Genomic DNA, 20,586 nt, shown 5'->3' with positions numbered 1-20,586 from the left:
AGGCCAACAGGCTTCCTGTTAAATGGGAGTTTTTCCTCCCCACAGTCGCCAAGTGCTTGCTCATAAAGAATCATCTGACAGTTTGGGTTTTTATCTTTACTTTGCAATATAAACCACCTTCAGGTAACTTGAATCACATTTAAGAGACAAACATGGGAGTGGTAACTGTCCTAAGCCAGATAGCATCAATTATTTCACTCTAAGCTGCATAGAGGTGAATGCCTTAACTATGTTGGCAGACTCGCCTCAAAAAATAGAGAAATTTTTTTTCCTCCAGATGAAATGTTGCTGACAGCAGCTTTAATATAAAAATTAGATTTTCCTTGGAATCAGCAGAAGCAGATCTGGCTTCAGCAGCTGTACACCCCCAAATCCCCCCCTGCTCCTGAGTGCACCGCAGACTGCCAGCAGATTAACACAGTGAAACTGAAACTTTCTTCTTTCTCCCCCCTGCACCGGACACATTTAGAGAAGCAACAGCACATTATATTGTTGTTTCAAAGCGGGGGGACGGAGGAGGGAGGGGTAATGGATTAAAGGCATGCGTAAAAAAGAAGAAGAAGGCGAGAGGATGGCAGGGGCTTCGCCGTGCATCCCATCTATTACTCCTCAAGTGTCTGTTTCTCACACCAGTCAAGGTTAACAAGCCGAGCTGCCTGGTGTCTGCGTGTGCTGCAAAAAAAAAAGGAAAAAAAAACAAGGGAGGGGGTGGGAGGTGGAGGAGGGTGAGGTGCTGCAACTACACACTGTGCCTTGTGATGATGCAGACAGGCTGAGAGAGAGCCTACAGTCCCCCCCTTAAATATTGCCAACCACATCACGCTACATTTGTACACCGAGGCTAAAATCACCACGAGGTGGAAATTGCAGTTTCCCCTGTTTTTTTTCTTCTCTCTGTTTTTTGAGGCTCACAATAAATTGAAGCGAGACGAGGTAAAAAACTCCGGTGCGCACTAATCCGACTGCGCCTACAGGATGAAGCCTAAACGCATAAAGAGTAGTTTTAATGGTGGATGCGGCTGGCAGAGCAGCGGAGACTCACTGTGGGAATAAAACAAAGCGCGCTAACGTATCGCGAGGTAGCATAAGCGTCATCCATACCTTTCTCTCCATCACTGTGCGCTTTTTTTCTCTTCCCTTTTTTCTTTTCTTTTCTCTTTTTTTAAGGGCTACTCAACAACGGCAACTGTAGGATGTGTTTCTGTGGAGCTGTCCGGTCCGGCGCGGCGTGGAGCTGCTTTTCTCCCCTCAACTTCCTCACGGGCTTTCACACAGCAGCAAGCGTCTCCCCCCTCGATCACTCCCCCATTACTGGACAGCTAGGCGACTTATTAGCGCTGGCCTGTGGGACGCCGAGCCGGGGATGGAGCCAGAGCCAGGATTGGTGAAGCCTTGTTCGGAAGGGAGCAGGAGCGCAGGCGCGGTCTCTGCTGGAGAGTCGATATAATGAAAAATTACCAGTGGCAGGGAGTGTCATCAAATTATCCTCATCTCTCGCTCTCTCTCTTTTTTCATTTTTTTATTTTAAGGGAGGAAGGGAAGATTTTTATTTAACCCAAAGCGCACAGTGAAATGATTTCAGGTTATCCTGCTCCAAACACATGCTGTACATGTAAATGCAGTGCAGGAACAAAAGGGAGGGAGGCGGGGAGGAGGGGGGGGGGGATAAACCCGGTGCACTACAGCAACAAAGGAGCAGCAGCACCACCAGCTCCCTAACCGAGAGAACTGTTCCACTTTCTAATGAGGATCCGTCGATAAAGAGGCTGTTAAGTTGTGGCTAATTGCTGCTTTAATGGATAATTTACTAATGCTTCACGCGGCAGTCACAAGTTATCACTTCACACATTTTTTTTAGTGCCAGAGTGAAGATTTATGAATGAAATGAGCCAGATTTATAACACATGTGGTGGATATACTGTAGCAGCTCATTGTCCGGCTCTTACCTCTGACTTTTGAACTTGATTCTTTATAATATTGGACTTTCTGTGTAATTATTACCAAACGTTTTGTTCTACTAGCTTCATTTGAGCTGTAAAATATTCATGAAAAATGATTTAAACAAAACTAGAAATGCGTGCAAAAATCAGAATTGTGTCTGCAGATTGGGGACTGTCTGTGTAAATATGCACTCGTTGCGTAAAGTGGATAAAGCCAGCATAAATAATATAGTTTTATATTTAGCAGCAGTTCTGCCTGAGTCCTGGTTATTATGGAGCAGGGTAAAGAAAATCATCTGTGACCTGAATCCGCAGCCTCTCCCATAGCTACTGGTGTCAGTGGTTTTAACTATGTGGCCAAGCAGTCTGCTGGTGCCAGGTTTCTGGCACTGGTAATGGTCCTTTTAAGGCTACGGATGCATGGAACCAGTTCTAGATTGAACACTGGCACTTATGTGGAAAAGGGGTATTTGCTGACATATTAGGAATATCTTTTTATCACTTCATGAATCACAAAATACAGACAACTGCCAGAAAAAGTCTATTCCTGCTGTGTTTCTAAGAAAAAAAAGAAACCTTCAGGATTGAAAGGAATCACTTTGGTCAACAACTGTTGTTTTTAAAAGTGCTATATAAATGAATAACCTTGAAACCTGAAAAAAATAATTGAATAGTTTGGTGTATGCAGGTGCTGCTGAAGTGGACAAGTGAAAAATGTAAAGAGCAACATCATGAAACCAGACTCTACTTGTTCAAATATCTAAATGTTGAATTTTGTCAGTGAATGAGTACTAATTTGACTCAGAGTAGTAAAGTTAACACATAAATTACCCGTTATCACCCATTGGCCAATTTTGAACCAGTTAGGTCCAGTTAATGAAACATGGATGTTTCTGGACTGTGGGAGGAAGCTGGACTGCACAGAGCCAGGCGGTGGATTCAAACCCAGGACAGTCTTGCTCTGACCACTTCATTAAAAATCTCTCATCAGTAAATATACCATTGTACATTAATATTACGCACTGGGGTTATTTATTTATTTTGACATGTGCAACTCAAAATTTCAGGTCATTTTCACAAAACTTACTAACGCTAACTCGTGGTTGGTCTGAGACAAATTTAAAACGCTGAGAAGATAACTTGAAACTGACAACAACAAAAAAAGGACAAAAACAACTTTCAGTTAATAATCTGAGATTTTGATTTAAAGATTTTGTTGAATAAGCATAAATTTACAAAAAAACTAGAGTATAAATTATAAACAACAGCAACAAATCTTCTCCCACTTGCTTACTAACATTAAAGGAATATTTATTCATCTCGTGAGCTTCCTTCATTTCTAAATGTGTTAAAAGTCATTGTTTATGCACCAATTTGACAACATGTGCAGAAGTAAACACTTAAATGTGTATTTTCCAAATGTCATTGATGCAAAAAAATCTTGAAAAGCCCTTACAAGAAAAAAGATATTGAATTTAAACAAATATAGTTATGGAGAAAATGTGAGTTGTCATGTTATCCATCATGTTGTGTTTATTTATGCGGCTGCCAGGTCTCCACTGTGGAAGAGATTTGACCTCAGTGGGATTTCCTGCTTAAATAAAGGTGATAAAATAAAATGAGAACATCTGTACAGAAAGCTGGTTAGTTTCCTGAAATCCATTAGCATGTACCTATAGAGAGGAGAGGCCTTAATCAATGAGAACCTTTAAGTTGGCAAACAGAGTGTGCGAGTAGCTGTCCATCCTGTAGTGTCCACTCAGTGCTGGAGTCTGCCTGACTCAGCATCCTAACCTCACAGGCCGCAGCAGTGGGTGAAACAGTCCATTAGCTGGAGAACAGGATCTACGCTCTCATCTCATCTACGACACACATCCTGCTGCATCAGCTCGACCTCCGAGTGCCTTCACGTTTTACCCAGGAAGAGTTTTCACAAAGTGCAGCGCCACATCTGGGTCATAGTTGTGTTTGGAGCAAAGCTTTCTTTATGCAATGCAGCCCACTGCCTCTTACCCACCCGCCCTCCTGAAGCCTTGCAGAAAGAACAACAACACATCCCTGCCATACAGACTTAACCCCGAGTAAGCGATAGAGCACCTAATGTGGACATCGGAGATATTCTGGAGCCGATGTATTAAATTTCATATCAACATCTGCACCCATTAAATAGGGAAGAATTCGCTTTTTATTAAAACGCATACCAGGGAGGCAAAGAAAACACGCAGGAGCTTTTCAAACAGGGAAAGTCTTCATGGACTTTAATGTCAAAATTCAAGGGCTCAATTCATCCTCCCACATATAACAAGAGTGAGAGTTCCCCAGAGACCATTGCAGCTTTGAAATATTTCCAAACATTTATTTTTTTATCAACAAGAAACCAGAGAACTTATGATTATTGGTCTCAGATGAATGCAAATGAAACGAGTTTTGGACTTTTTGGCAGAAGATTTGTTTTTACTTTCAGTCCTGGACGTCAAAATAATCGATCGCGGGCTCTTCTTTAACCATCTTCGACCAGGTGCTTCCACCGGCAGACCTGGCAGGAGATTAATTGATGAGAAAACACAAAAAGAAGAATCACAAGCAGGCAGCGAAAGACACTAACAAACAGCAGCATGAAAGTAAGACAGTCCGTCTCCGAGTGTTGTTTAAGGACATTTTTGGAGTCGTATAGAAGAGTCTCTCTAACCACAGATTAACACTTACTTGCTGCTGTGCTGTTTGATATGAGCGATGGGAGGAGGAGCCCGTGCAGCTGTCTCTCGCTCTATCAGTGAAGTCAGGGTTGAGTTCGGGCAGGCCGACTTCCCCCTGAGCGAGAAAAACAAAACAAGATACACAGGCACATCCTCGACTCCACGATTACCGCATTTCTCATCTATGATAACGGCGCTCGTATATTTGGTCGCGCTCTCACTTGTGAGCCGTGATGACCACGTTGCGTTTGGGCTCGTTATCGTAGCTCACGCTCTCCACGCCGTAGACCTCGGCCAGCTCGTGGATGATCTTCCGATGCTCTCGGTTCATCGGCGGGAAACAGTGGCTCCTCTTCGACTGCTTTCCCTGCAGAAACGGATGCTTCATAAGGCTACGGTCACGCTCGCTTTTCGCATGTTTAGTTGCATTTCAGCTACAAAGCCGCATTCGTGGTGATGTCGGGCACCTCTAAAAGGTCGCAGCTCAAGTCTGCGGTCACAAGATGACAGGGAAGAATCACAAATACTGATTTTTTTTTATTTTACCAGACTTTCTTTGATTGTTGTTTTGGTTTCTTATCTCTTCTTCAGGCCTTAAATAACACTGCTTTGTTTTAAGTGTCACAAGACAGAAACGAGGCAAACAAAGAAAAGTCTAATATGGTGCTTAATTTAGTTTTGGGGTTTATTTTTAGTGGTATGTCTGTGTATGTTAGTCCTTATATCCACCGTCATTATTACCAATAGCAGTAAAGAGCAGGTCTGTGACCACTTATAACTCACTTCTGTGTGACGTTTTTGTTGTGTTCCTGTACATATTTGTTCACCGAAGTCTGATCTGACCTGGGCTGGGAGCAGTTTTGCTTCAGTCTGGCCCGTTCACATCTTATAGTTTTGGTATTCTGATGTCCATTAACAGGCGCTATCCCTGTTAATTAAAAAAATATATCTCCTGCTAAGAACCTTGGTATTATTTCTGAGCAGCATTTGAATTTTTAAAATCTCACATTTCGAAGCTTCTTTCATTCATTTAGGAAACACTGCAAATGTCAAACATTTATTGTGAGACTAGAAAAAGTTACATTTCCTGGGAAAATGCCGTGTAGTGGAAATCATGAGTTGAAAACAGGTGAAAAAGTTGAACTGTCTGCTGAAGACGGCCGAGAAAACAGAGAGAGCGAGTGTGAGTAGTTAAGCGGCAAAGAGTAAAGAAACAGGAAAACAGCAGGTTTCACAAAGGATATAGTCTTCTTCAAAGCATGATGGTGTTTGCTGGTGCTGATGGCTGAAGCTAAAACTCTTAGCCACCGCCTTCAGCACCTGGTCGTAATGCCACAGATAGCGGCTGTCTGTCAGAGCCTTTGGACAGCTGCAGAGAAGACGGAAACTTGTCCAGAGCCAAGTTGGACAGGAAGTGTGCCCTGGTGACCCTGCGCTGGAGGGTCTCCTCCCATTTCGTCCATGCTCCTTGCTATCAGAGCTCCACCACTGCTCACGTTCTCCACCTCCACACCTGCTTGGACTTTTTTTCATGGCTCTGTTGCATTGGACCTTTCTGAGCAGACCTGGCTCTTTGGGAACAAGCCCAGACCTACCCATCACCACGGTGACCACCAGTGCCTTTTGTCTCAAGTGCGTTTCCACCACCTCCACCGCTTTTCTCCACCCTCCATTTCCTGCCTCTTCTAACCTCAGTGCCAGCTGATGACCTGCTGAGACCTTACCACAGCAGTCAGCCTCTCTAATCATGTGATTTTATTAATTGCATATAAAGCCCTACACAACTAGCTACATAATGGACCCGCTGTGACCTTATAATAACAGTCTATAATAGCCTGGTCTGATCATGTGATCAGGGTCTTTTAAATGCTCCACACTCTTCTTTGAAATCCAGGGGTGACTGTGCTTTTGGAGCATGCTCTCTCAGGCTCAGCCGGTCGGCTCAATCTGTGTTTTAACGACTGTGGAAAATTCCCCCCCAATATTTTCATCTATAGTGCATAACCAAACGCTGCTATGAAAGTATGCATTTATGAACAGGGAGATGCCTGCATGTTTCAGTGTACTACATGTACAAAACTGAGAATTAATAAGCAGGGAGTCTGTGTTTCAGGAGCAAAATGCAAGTGCTTCAGGTATAAGAGTCCAGACACAGTGAAGGCAGCTGACTCACAGTCCCACAGACACACTAGTCTCAACAAACATGATGTTCAGATGCACCACAGTCTCCTCGGGCTGGTCGTGTTTAGTTAAGGACATTTCCTGCACAGGCTGTACACAAGAAGGGGATTAACAGGCTCCATTTCATAACGATTGTGGGGAGCTCAGCGTACTTTGCTGTGGTCTGCTGATATCACGAGCAGACTGAATTAACTGATCGGGAAGGCTGGCTCTGCGATTGGCTGCAAGCTGTTGAATCAGAGGTGGCGAGGATGTCGCTGAACAAACCGTCATCTATCATCGATAACCCCGACTACTCTCTGCACCGCTTACCGGACAGGCAGAGGAGCACCTTCGCTAACAGGGTAGCACATCATTAACACATCTGTCCAGCTGCGAAACATCCTGCGCTTGGATTTTTCATGTTTTCTTGGCTTTTAAATGGCCCCAATTCAGTCACTCTAGCAGGTAAAGCTGCAACCACAAGGGGAGCATTTAATGAGATTGTATGTTACCAAATGTAAAACAACATTTGGGTCGTTCCTCTTTTAAAATTAAAGGTCCACAAATTTGAAACACTTTGCCACCGGGAATAAAAACACATCTGATCATTGGAATGGGTCTTATTACTGTCTTATTACTGTCTTATTACTATCATCATCCTTCAATGTTTCCATTTTACTGTACATGCCGTTTTCTGTTTTATTTCTGTTTTTTATATTTGTGTTGATATAATGCATCTTAAAAACAATGCAAACTTTTAATGTCTGTTTTTGTATAAATAAATCACAAAATACATATATTTGATTTGCTTTTTTTAAAATCACTTTTTCAAGTATTATCTCATTGTTATTTTATTTTTTTTTTAGCAAACACTCTACTTTTTATTTTATTTGCCGATTTGAGGACAAACTTTTTATTTTGTTTTAATATAACTTTACTATAATAACTTTGCTCCAAACTACAAACGTGAGTACAAATCACGTTTTGTGAGCTGACCTCTGGTATGAAGTGATACAAATCTATCACTTTCATAAATACTTTCAGCCTTGTCCTCACTGTTTGGGATCCTCCTGGTTCAACGTGACTGTTTCACGCCCAAAAGTCACGTCCATAAAGAAATGTGTTTGTTTTCTTTTAAATTTGGTGGGGGGCTTAGATCCAAAACCGTTGGGATGAACTGGCCTGTGATCCAGTTCATGTCTGTCAACATCTGTGCCGCCCTATCTGATGTTTCTGTGGCTGAATGGGAGCAAATCCCTGCAGGCAGGTCCCAAAAAAATCATGTGAAAGGTTTAGGGAGAAGAGTGGAGGCTGTTACAGCAGCAGCTTAATGTCTATACATACGAGTTGAAGCGTCCATGTACTTTTGAGCTAGTAGTGCACGCGTGGCCTATTTTCTATAGACGGGTCAGTAGGCACATTTGACCTGACTTTTCAGAGTAAAAGAGAACAACAGCTGGTACAAAACTGAATCGCTTTCTTTGCCAGAGGGCTGTTGGAGGGGATTTTAGCAAAATTTAAGCAGAGGAGTAGATTTAATAACTCGTTTTTTTAGGGAAGAGCCCAAAAAATGAAATCAGTGAAGTCAGCACAACATGCCTTGAGAAAGTAAGATAAAACATTTCACTAAGCTGACTCCCGGGCAGAAAAGGGTTTCATTCATGACCCGTCGTTCCAAAAAGAGGCTCAGCTAAGTAATAAACAAGTCCTTTGGAAAAGAAATCAAAGCAGTACTGTCGGTCTCTCAGAGAGCCTCGGTGAATCACAGAGGACTGGAAGAAATAAATAAATACGTGGAGACGTTTCCACCTGCCCGAGAAGTCTCCTACTCGCTTATTTGAGCTTGGAAACTGTGACAAAAGAGCTGAAAATACAACAACTGGGGCACAAAATAATGAAGCTAAATAAGCTGTTAGTGACACAGCCGTAAAGGGCCACTGTCTCCACCTCGGGCTGACACCAAGTTTAATGACTCCATGCGGATCAGCAATGATAGTAATAAAAGTAATAATCAATCATTTGTAATAAATAAAAGAAACGTTTTTTGTTTTGCTCCTTAACAAACCAGAGCCATTCATCCATCACTCGTGATAAAGCCGTTTAAACACCGGCTGCAGCTTATTTAGCAAGTCACAAATACACAAACACTGTGATAGTACACATGACCTACTACTGCCTCCTAGGTTTTACACTTTTACTGATATTTACACACTGCTGCCATCTTGGATTGTGAAGTCGGGGTTGGTGGCGGTTCTCCATCTTCCTGAGTTGGAAATCCGACTTGAGGAGCCATTCCATAAAAATCCAGACTTTCCGCTTCAAATGGCAAGCAACAATACTGAGCTCGTGTCTCAACAGAGCCACTTTAAACATAACACATTTTTGTATTTTAATAGTTTTACTTTTTAAACCTTCATTTTCTTTTAATTTTTTAATACTAAGCCCCCTACTGTATTTTATGAAACTTTTTATAAAGCATGTCACTGAATTTTATTGAGATTCTTCCTAATTTTGACCTTTTCTTGCATTTTATTTACATGTTTATTTTAAAACATCATGTATTATTTTTAGACTTATTGTACTTAATCCATTTATTGATTTCTTTTATTATTATTATTATTATGTTTTTATGTTTAACCTTCATTAAAGGTTTACTTATTAAGTGCTCCATATGCATTATACAGTGTTTTACTCTATTTTATACATTTTACCTTATCAAATTAAAACTTATATTTTTTAATTTCATATTATCTTTTCCCTTTTCTTAAATTTATCTCCTCTCTTCTCTGTAGTTTGTACATTATTGAGGTATTTTGTTACATCATGCCATTTTATTTTATTCGTCTACTCCACTTTATTTAAGCTAGAGTCTGTGTTTAATGTTTTGGCTGCTCTAACAGCTTTTTACCAAAGTTTGGGATAAATAAGGTATTTCTCACATTAAGCTTAAAGCCCAGCTGTTTTACTAATTATATCCCTTAGCAGCAAACAACAAAAATATAAAGAAATCGTGGCTAAATGGAGAAAATGACATTAATTAACTAGAAAGAACATGATATACATGTTATATTAATGATCATTAAAGTTTCAAAAATTTAAAAACTTAGGGTTAAAGTTCAGTTTAAAACAAAATGTTTTATGGGGTAATTATGTACAAATGCTGCACTGACTTGAATGCAAATATACTGACTAATGCGAGTGACTCAGTAAAATGCTTCACCACTAAAAACTTGGGACTACAGCAGTCTCCCAGATTCTCCACCAGATGGAGCATTACATCACATTAGAGCTCTTAAATAACACCTCACCCCTAAACAGGAAAAGGAGACTCAAATAGAGATCGTACCTTATTAGCAAGCTCTACAAGATTCTTGATCTCCTCTTCCACCTCTGTGACAAACTTCATGTCTTTTCTGAAACGCAAGCAGAGCAGAGTTGCAGTTTCAGTGCAGCGCTCCCTCTGAGTTTGAAGATTAACCCAAACATGGCGTCACATAACCGTCACCGTGGAGTAAAACAGATATCAGACCTGGCGTCGTCTTTGAGGCTGTCGCTGTACGCAGAGGTGGAGCGAACGTTGAAGGGGTCAGAAGACGAGTCGATCTGCAACGCCTCCGCCAAGCGCCTGTTCCTCTCCAAAGTGGCGCACTCTTGATCGCACTCGAGCCTGAGAAAGCATCGCATTTCTAGGATGACTGCTTTTCACACCTCAGCTGCAGTTCAAAGTAATCCACTGAATGGATTAAAGAACGAAATCTGGCCCTCTCCAGGAAATTATTTACATAATTACTTTCAAACAAGAGCTGCATCTTGGCCATCACACATAAGGACTCGCCTGTTGTTCAAATAATCTTGAAATAATTAAGCTCGAACATCCTGTTCAGCAAATGTTTCACATCTTGAGTTTGACACCTCTGGTTCGAGCTTTAAATCATTAATTCCCTGCACCACTCTACCTTGTCTGTTTCAGCTCTTTCTTAGAGATCAGCGGGCCGATATCCATGGAGTCACCGAGCTGCATGTCCGAAAGCTTACTGGCCATGGCAATGGCAGCATACCTGCACAACAAAACCAAAAATATCAGATAAATGTTGCTCGTTTCAAATTCTAATTTTATTCCTAGATGCTACATTAGTAGCTTTGCATCATTCACAGTCTAATATAATCTTTACTTATTATTAAACTGGGCCATGGTGGTGCCCTTCAGCTCATCCACTGTCTGAAACGAGCTCTTTAACACTCCTCTGACTTTAAGCCAGCTTTCTTCTGATTGGCTGCTCCTCAAAAAACACTGAACTCCTTGAATCTGAGCTTTTACAGGAGCCTGAAGACTGAGGGTTTTTTTCACAGCTATAACAGAATATATATGTCAGCAAAAAGAGAAATGCCAAACGAGGTCTAGAATAAAACACACAAAAAAGCTGAACACATGGGAGCAGAGCTGACCTCTGGTATGAATTGGCTGCTTCTGCACAGGCCACGGTTTCCTTTCTACGACCGCACTCACACTGTACCGCAACCTGCGAACGACACAAAGGATTAGATTCTTCCTCCCTGGAGAAGAAGTGTTTCTGTAAGAGCACAAATACGCAAATTAAAAAAGGTCAGGTCAGTTCACACGAAGAATTCGTGCAGCTGTGAATGGCCTCCCTCTGGAGTCTGAAGCCTGCCACTGATGTGTTATTATTTGTTCCAAGTTAACCATTTATGACAGTTACACAGCACCGCGCCACATGTCCTCAGCCTTCATGCAAAAACAGCGGGTTCACAGCTGGACTATTGAGCAGATGTGACACTGAATTTATTCACTAAACATTTGCATGAGGGAAATAAGTTATTAGAGAGAGGAGGAACTTTTGATGGTGGGAAAATGTGCTGAAAAACCCAAGCCCTGATGTGACAGAGAACATCTGTACAAACTCTGTAACCTGTTTTTGAGCCACTGGAAGTCCAGCTGTTCTCAGTGGCACTGCTCTGTACCTTGGCAGTGCAGGTGGTGCGTGGGCAGCTGCTGCCTTTATGACAGGGAGCAGCGCACGGGTGGCCGCAGTCTGGTCGAGGCAGCGTGCAGGGCTGCTGGCAGCCGCCTTCTGGCAGGCACTCTCCCCGGTGACAGATGCGTTTGCAGCGGTGCGTCTCGCAGGGCAGCGTTTTATTACACATCAGGCCACAAGAAATGTCTTGGAGATGACACGGGATGTTGCTGCGTTGCTGTGAGTCAGAGAAAAAGAGTGTCGCTTCAGTTGCAAGAACAAAAACAGGAAACAAGTCGTGCCATCAGTGGGCTCAGGGAACATTACCTCGTGCTTTCCCATGCACCATTTCTGCGTGAGGTAAGTGCAGGGAGGACATTTCTCCTCACTGTGGCAGTTGTGAAACACTAAATCAGAGGCAAATGTCAGGAGCATATTAACAGTTATTCGATACAGCTGCTGCATGAACCGAGGTTATCTAAACTAAAACTATCTAAAACATACAAATGAGTCTTTGATGGCCTTGTTTACTGAGACTGAGTCACTGAAACTAAAGAAAACTGAACTAAAACTGAACATTTTCAAATCTAACTGGGAAGCACACAAACTACAATAACCCTGATGTAAGGAGCTACAGCTAAATCCCACCTGGGTGGTCACACTCGTGTCTTCTCGTGCACACGTTTTTGCACTCGGGTGGCTTCGTTCCACAGGGGATGGGTGGATACAGCACCGTGGACCCGCAGTGACACGTCAGCTCATCAAAACCTAAAAACCCAGTGGGACTCGTGACACACTCGTGGCATCTTAACGCCAAGCAAAATACAGCTAAAGCTTCAAATTAGTGAGACAGAATAAATCTGTGGTACTTCAGAGACTTGGCTCGTGAACTCGATACTCACTGGACTGCCAGCAGGGTTCACAGTTTCCACGGTGACAAGGCTCCTGGCAGCGGTGGAGGCCACAGTTGAGCTTGTAGCCGCAGATCATGGAGCACTTGTGCTCCACGCTCTGAAAACACACGAACAAAAACATTAACATCACCTCACGCGCTTCAAAAAACACTCTTATCAGAAGGCTGCTGCAAGCGGAAATTTAAATGTAGAGTCACCTCCGCATGATGCAAAGTAATTAAGAGCTACAAAGCAAGTCAGCTTTCAAATTCAGTCACATCTCAACCCAGTAACATATCCTCACTATTCTTTCCTTCTTACTAATGTCCACCCATTTCCTTTATTACTGTTTATTCTGGCTGTTTCTCCTCACTGCTCGTCTGTCAGCTGGATGTTGTTGGACAATTACACTGCAAGTCATTCCTGTAGTGCTTGCCGTGACTGTATGAAGGCAGCGAGTGTGTCGAGATGTTTTTAGACGCGTCCTGCCGGCTTTCCCTTTGCCAGACCCTCAATCTAATTAAGAATTGTTAACTAAAAAGCTAAATTATGCATAAATCAACTACAGACTAGCTGCTATCAGCTGACGATTGCAGTCAGTGTGAAAGTAATATGCATTTAATGACTCCCTAGGGCACGAGTGTCAAACATTAGGACCCGGGAGTCAGAATCTGCCTGCCTAAGATTAAAACATGACCCGCTTGGCACCATTTGCAGTTTTGAAATTGGGCTTCTTTTTCTGATATTAAAAATATCTCAGGGAATAAATTTGTCGTTAAAGTTCTTTACACTGACAAAAAGGAGGTTTCACTGGTGCAGCCCACTTAAGATATAAGTGGGGCCACACTGCTGTTCACATGTGGTAAAAAAACAAAACAAAAAAACATTACAATTACTAATAATGTTGATTGGCTAATTTATGCTTAATTAAGGCAACACAGCAATTACAATATAGAAGATAAGAGAAGAGATACTCTTTATCCCAAAGTTGGGTTGGGCTGGTTGTTATAGCAGGTAAAACCATTAAGTTGAACAGACCAAACATTACAATTAGGTTGGTTAAGTAAGCACTTTAAAGCAAAATATGCTCCATGCAGGTCTCTTTGGGTCTAGAGCTATTTAAAAATAACTCTTCTGGTGGTATGGTTTGCCCACTGCTGAGACAAACCTTGTTTCTACAGATGGCACAAAGGCAGACTAATATATCCGTAACATCCTTGCTGCACCTGTCACATAATCCTGCTGGTTTACAATGATTCTGTGTCACATACACACCTCTGTTAGTGATGTAAGGAGAGCTGAATGGGTGCGGCTCTGACTTAGGACGAGATTCACTGACCATCTCACTTAAACCAGCCATGTGTGTCACATGGTTGCATTTCATTGAGATAACAGCTATTATGTTTAACACACACTTTCTTCTGGACAATAACAATGGTTAGTTGGTTCGGGTGAGACAAAAATATTGGGGTCAGAACCAGTCAGGGAAAGAGAAAAAAAAAAATGTATATGTGTGTGTGAGAACAGAGAGCATAAAGTCGAAAACACTGACCCAGATTCAATGAACACTCACCACACAACAAAGCTCCCCACACTTGTGTCGGCCACAGGAGCGCTTCTTGTTGCAGCGCTTCTCGCAAGTGAAGACGAGCTCCTCTGGAGAGACAAAAGTCCGGATTTAAACACAGGACGGCAGCTCAGGGTGGGCTATACTCATATTTATTAAAACCTCACCTTCTTTTTGGATTTTCTCACATGGGACCTCCTGGAAAGTAAAGGAGAAATCTTTCAAATCAGTGTCTCCAAAATAAAAAAAAAAATATGGGACTGAGAAAAAACACAGCTGCTGATATTTCTGCAAACCTTAGTCTTGGAGCCACATCTGCACCTGATAGTTGAGGTCAGAGAGCAGGGCCCACAGCTGCCCTCGTGGCACAGCTTCTCGCACAGATGGATGATGTCTGAAATAACACAAGTTCATTATCTCACGTCAGGCTGCAAGAACAAAAACAGGCCTAACATGATGTACATCCTGTTTGCACAACCACAACAGGCCACAGAGAAGAAAGCAGTTGCTTTCTTTTAGAAACAAAAGCCAGTTGAAGATTGAGAATAAAAAGAAAAAACAAGATGTTTTACAGGGGAAAGATCAAGGAATTCATTCAGCTTTAGTGACATGATGTTTGCCGTTTTCTCATTGAACTTCCTCTGGCTTTCTTCTGGATTTTAAAAGCTTCATCGCTATTTTATCAATATTACTTTAAAACAGATGACAGAAAAGAACCTGTTTTCTCCTGCCACAGCACATATTGTTGAAAAGCGTCACCTGTCACACATTTTCAGGTCCTGTTTTTGCAATCTTAATGAGGCTCGAATCATTTCCTAATTCTAACTGATGCTATGAGTATTTCGACATGACAGAACAGCACTTCTTCTCACCACTTGAGCCGCAGGCCAGGGGTTTGTTGCAGGTCTTCCCGCAGGAGGGGATGGGATCGGAGCAGCTCCGTCGCTCAGAGTAGCCCAGCTCCAGGAGTTTTGTCAGCGGCGTCTGACTGCAGGGACACGTATTCACCAGGCTTGGTGAGCGCGGGCACGGCTTGCACGGGCCGCGATGGCACGCCTGCTGACACCGGTGGGCTTCACAGTTTAGCATCCTGAAAAGAGCAGTTAAATACACGCGGCTGTGATAGGAGCAAAATAAAAGCTTTAGATGGGCAGAATTAGCGCTGAAGAGTCGGACTTACTTCCCACATATTTTTCCACAGGAGAAATGTCCCGAACCATCAAATCCTGCTTTATCTGTGCCACACGGGACTTCCCGTGCGGTCACGCCACAAAAGCAAACTGCCCATAAAAACAGCAAAAGAGTTCATTACATTTAAAATGTTCCATAAGCTAAATTCGGCTATTCATCTGCACCAAAGTGAGACTCACCCTGCTGAACTTGCAGCTGGCATGGCTGACAGGTCCCGCTGTGGCACACCTGCACACAGGTGTGTTCAGCACAGTTGAGTACAGCACCACACACTTTGTCACATTGGAGCACAGTGGCCTGACCGCAGCGCACTGGTTGACTTGAGAGACATAATTTAAGAAATATTTAGAGTAAAATCCAAAAGGATAAAAAGACAGATTCACATGTGATCAGAGGTCGAGTACCTCGTCTTCCCGCAGATGCAGGATTTCGTTGCAAAGGCAGGACACTGAGGACAAGGTCCAGGGTGGCATAAGCTGAGGAGACAAAGAACATATTAACGTACGGGTCTGAAGTATAAATGTGAACAGCAGGTGTGCGAGTTACTCTAACCAAACCTGGTAAGACAGGATTCTTACCAGCCTTGTAATACATTAATAAGTCCAAGTAATGAATCATATTTAAAATATGGCTCAGTCCCCATTAATTTAGATATATATATATATATATATATATATAAAATAAATGTCCACAAGCATTAACAACATGGCTGCAAAGTGAGAGTTACTAGTTTATGAAGCCACTGAAGTCATCTATAAAATCTGTCTGCAATTCCATTTTATTTTACATCTGCTACCAAGGACCCCAACCCCAAATGCAGATAAAATACATTTATTGGCAATGAAATAACAAGCTCGGTCAGAAACTACAGTCTGTCAAAGGCTTCACGAGTCTGTGGGGCGAGTAAGAGTATTTTTAGAGATATGACCACAAAGGGAGTGTTTGGGGTGAACTTTAAATAAAATATCTCCCATACATGCAATCTGTCTCTTAAAATATAACAGCTTATGCTCCCACAGTGTACCATCAAGTAGACCTAAAAATTGCATCAAATAAAAACAGTTTCACAGCAAACCTCACAAAGAAATACATTCTTAAAAGTTATCGATGAACTTCTGAAGCCCTACCGTCTTTTAATAACGTAATTTGAAGCTAGAAGCAGCTTTCTTGTGTTTTTAAGGCTCACATATTGCAGGGGTGGTTGCAGTCCACTCCACTTCTCTTCTTCCCACACATGTCACCGCAGCTGTGGGGAATCTCAGTACGCTGCCACTCAGGGTTTGTCACTTTACCTGCCAATGAAACAAACGGAACAACTCTTCCCATCACTCTCTGTGGCAAACTTAACGTAACGAAGCTTTGGGAAGGAGTCAGTGGGATATGATAACAATTTCATTAAATCGTCTAACCTGAGAGCAAGTTCATCACCATTTCTCAGCAGTGGTGTATATCTATGCTCGAATTAAACAAATACTCACCACAGAAGCAGGTGTAGGAGGTCGGGTGTTTCATTGAAACATTCTGGCAGGCTGGACAGCGCCAACCTTCAGCTGAATCTGATACAAAAAAGCTGAACTTTAACATACATGCATCCATTTTTCCTTTCTGCATAACGCTGAATGAAAGGGTCACCCTCTGGGAAGGATGTGCTTTCCCAGTACAGTCATCTGTGGCACTAAAGTAAAAATCACTTAGCCTTAAATGTAGCTTAAAACATTTTTTCTATATTTTTTTCCTATGATGAAGGACAGAAGGTGACGTGTTGTATTGTATAGCGCAGATTCATAATGGGAACAATAGCAGAAATCCACTTGGCCTCTCCGTTTTCAATGTAACACAATGCACTGCAGAAGCAGCAGGAATTTCACTGCACGAGTTACCGTCACAGTGACCATCCCTGAACACCGAGTACCAGCCACTGTTAGGAGCTCGTTATGCTGAGTACACAGACTACACTAAAATGCTCCCACACAGAGTAAACACTGTGTTCACACGCCGCACCGTCTGCCTGTGAGGCTGGCGATCGAGCCCATTTCTTGATGCAGTTGAGGTGGAAGACGTGGAAGCAGCTCTGACAGCTCCACACCGGCGCCATGACCCGGATCACGTCACAGCACACCATGCACTCGTATTTCTCCTCCGACAGCTGTTCAATCAGACACCCTGTAGAGGAAGAGATCAGAGGTTCAGAAGATGGCAACAAATACTTCATTTCCACCCACAGAGCTTTATCCAAAACTTTCTGCTCGTATGTCCTTTAGTTCACTGACAGACTCATCAATAATTCAGGTAGCTTCCAACCAAACATCCTAAGATTTCTACACTAAGTAAGCACTATAAAACATGGGCTTGGGCTTTTTTTGAGCTTGATTTGCATTTTTAATTATTTTCTGGCCTTTTTACAAACAAAATAATCAATAAAACATAACATTAAACATTGGTTTCAGGCCCAATACTAAAACTAACTGAACTAGAGCTACTAAAAAGGGACAAAGAAAATCCTCCAAAAACAACCAAAAAGGAATGTTTTCTGCAAATATAGTGAATATGAAATACTTAACAGCAAAATACGGGGAAATTTGAACTAACTTATGTTAGTTTGTTAGGAAACCAGGTTTCCTAAAAAAAAAAAAATCAATAAATTCTGATTAAACATTTTGTGTCTGACAAAACTGTAACAATATAAAAAATGTAAAACGTTGATAGAAATGTAAAATAAGTTGGGGAATTTGATCGCCAGACAACATTTTACAGAAGTAAGAGTCAAACCTGTCTGCGTCTCTTTGCTCTTTGGCATCTTGTTCCAGCTCCTCTGACCAGGTTTGTAGTTTTGATAGTTTGCTCTTCTCCCCCCTCTGGCCTGAAGGGGAGCATTCCCTCCTGAGCCTCTTCCACCTTTGCCTGCAGAATCCTGAGATGCTCGCCCCTGATCAGAGTCATCTTGGCCACTGGCTCCCTTCTCTGAGCCTGGCTCCTCTTGTGATGGTTGTTTGGGTGGTTTGATTGGTCCTTGCCGTCGCTTTGGGTCAGTGTGTTTCCTCTGATTATTGTCATGTTGGGACTCTGAGTCTTCTCTCTTCCTTTGATCCTCCACTGTGGTGTTGTACTCCTTCCAACTGCCATTATGTTCTCCCTTTCGCTGCTCCTGACTAAACTTCCTTGGTTTTTTAGCCTGGGCATCCTGGTCCTCATTAGTTTGTTCCGTATCCCTGTTTGCACTTCCTCGCCGCCAGTTGGGTCCATCAGCACCACCCATGGGATGTGCAAAAGCATGGACACCACTCATGTATCTGTTGCTGCCACCGTATGGATCACCTCCAGGTCTTTGCCGCCATGGCACAGAACCTCCTCTGTTCCCTTCTCTCCATCCTCTTCCTCTGCCTCGCCTTCTGCCTTCATCTCCTCCTTGGTAAGGAGGACGATGATGATCTTCATAATTTGATCTATGGCTAAAAGGGGGATTAGTGCCCTGATTAAAGGGTCCATACTGATGACAGGTCTCATTACTGTTGTTACTGAGGTGTCTGTCATTGCTGTGTCTGGGTCGGCTTCTTCTGGGTTTGTGCTGATGTGACGTTTGATGTTGCGTCAGATCTGGATTGAGGTCAGGTGGGTCTGCAACAAGAAAACAGAACCAAGTTATGAGCAACATCAAATATATTTAGAGCAAAAACACTTAAAACTTTAAACTAGGCAGGACAACATCATTTATTGTCATTTTGCAAGAATTTCGGGGATCGTTGTGATCTATTTACTTATGAGATGACATTTTAAATTGCATAGGACAAATAAAGAGTGCAATAACATTTTGCCATGAGCAAATAATGTTATAGACAGATTTTTTTTTCCTGCATGTGGAAAAATGTTTGCACCCGCCGGTGTAAAATTATCATGACCATTTTTTGTGGTTTGCAATACCGTTTTGTTTACGAAACCCTAAAATACATTTCGGTATGTCAAATGGCCAAAATCAAGAGTTCTGTTGAGTAGAGTAAACCCAGACTCTATGCCTTAACTATATGGGGACGATCTGTTCTTGTGTGCAATTTAAAACCTTAAGGTCAGTATATGTACAAGTAATGAAACTATGGAGTTTGAAATTAGCATGACAGCTCTCGATTTTATGGATAGCAATGCGTACCATCATCTGGCGTGCTATTGCCTTTCAAAGTTCCCCGGCTGTCACGTGTCGTTACCTCATTCACGAACTGCACGATCACTCGGAGATGCTAAGCTAACATTAGCAACCCAGAGCAAGTGAACAGAAAACTGCGTCAGCTAAAAGTTTATGTTTAGGCTGCTTAAGGTTGTCCAGCTAACACAACTAGCAAGAGAGTGTGTAACTGTTAGCGAAGCTGCTAAAGTCAGTACTTCAGAGTGATTTAAGAGTCGGTTTAGGCTGCTTCAGGTTCCTGTGAGTCACTGTTATTAAAACTGCACATTAGTTACCTGAGAAGCCCTCGGCCATTCAGTCTGAGCACAGCTTGTTGCTTGTTCCGCAGCACGTAAAGGGCAGCTTTAAGAGAAATGACACGCGTGTCCACGCCCTCCGGGACCGTATCCACCCTGTTTCCTGTCTTCTGGTTCTTAAAAATGATCCGAAACCCCTTAAAAGCGACAGTAATCTTCCCTTGCCTGCCTCGCACCTTATTATTATGAGCTAGCTAGTTAGCTAACGTTTTCCGCAGATGTCACAAACAGAACTTCCGGTCAGCGCTTACAAAAATAAAACCAAAATAAAACGTTTTCAGTAAACTTTCAGTTTAAGTTGATATTACTACTGCATGGAGCACACACCAAGAAATAAACGGAGGGATTACAACAAAGTAAAAAATAAGACAGTCGTGATAAAAATACATAAGGAATGAAGTATTTCATTTCTAAGACTTTAAACATTATGACATAATATAAAAATAACACTTTTTAGTATAACCTCAGATGAACAGCAAGACGTGACATACTACACACAATACATCGTGTCACAGTTACACAAAAAGCCAAAATGAAGAAACAGCGGGGCAAAAGCTAAGTACACCCACCTTTGTGGCTGCAAATGGAAGTTATTGTATATAAATGTTTGAGTCAATATATGGATTATTCCCATTATGCACATATGAACACTATGTGTTCTTTCCTTTTGATCTGTGACTATAAAAATTTGCT

General features: G+C 42.2%; 2 protein-coding genes across 3 annotated transcripts in view; both read right to left on the bottom strand.

Moving 5' to 3' along the window:
• smarcd3b (SWI/SNF related BAF chromatin remodeling complex subunit D3b) overlaps window positions 1-1,425 on the bottom strand; it is a 55,684-nt gene extending 54,259 nt beyond the window's left edge. Inside the window, exon 1 of the mRNA XM_005738866.1 lies at window positions 1,102-1,425. Coding sequence (XP_005738923.1) covers window positions 1,102-1,113 — 12 coding nt within the window. The 5' untranslated portion in view covers window positions 1,114-1,425. The remainder of the gene's footprint in view (window positions 1-1,101) is intronic.
• Window positions 1,426-4,169: 2,744 nt separating this feature from the next.
• On the bottom strand, window positions 4,170-20,133 carry nfx1 (nuclear transcription factor, X-box binding 1). 2 transcript variants are annotated; one of them, XM_005738862.1, is made up of 23 exons: window positions 19,873-20,133; window positions 18,193-19,038; window positions 17,425-17,586; window positions 16,902-16,979; window positions 16,610-16,715; window positions 15,828-15,899; window positions 15,603-15,742; window positions 15,413-15,512; window positions 15,105-15,322; window positions 14,529-14,626; window positions 14,400-14,430; window positions 14,239-14,321; window positions 12,675-12,783; window positions 12,421-12,540; window positions 12,100-12,179; window positions 11,780-12,010; window positions 11,246-11,319; window positions 10,756-10,857; window positions 10,329-10,466; window positions 10,146-10,212; window positions 4,858-5,003; window positions 4,647-4,751; window positions 4,170-4,476 (listed from the first exon to the last, which is right to left on the bottom strand). In XM_005738862.1, the coding sequence occupies exons 1-23, from the start codon at window positions 19,889-19,891 to the stop codon at window positions 4,401-4,403; spliced, it is 3,201 nt and encodes a 1,066-aa protein (XP_005738919.1). In that variant the 5' UTR covers window positions 19,892-20,133; the 3' UTR covers window positions 4,170-4,400. The 2 variants fall into 2 exon arrangements, with proteins under 2 accessions (XP_005738919.1, XP_005738920.1); XM_005738863.1 differs by lacking the exon at window positions 4,170-4,476 and having other exon boundaries at window positions 4,643-4,751.
• Between the last annotated feature and the right edge of the window lie 453 nt (window positions 20,134-20,586).

This window comes from Pundamilia nyererei, unplaced genomic scaffold (assembly GCF_000239375.1).
Source record: "Pundamilia nyererei isolate P.nyererei 1_Seehausen unplaced genomic scaffold, PunNye1.0 scaffold00087, whole genome shotgun sequence".
In the NCBI taxonomy this organism is placed as follows: domain Eukaryota; kingdom Metazoa; phylum Chordata; class Actinopteri; order Cichliformes; family Cichlidae; genus Pundamilia; species Pundamilia nyererei.
The sequence above is the reverse complement of the archived record's forward strand: the minus strand, read 5'-3'. Positions and strand labels throughout refer to the sequence as shown.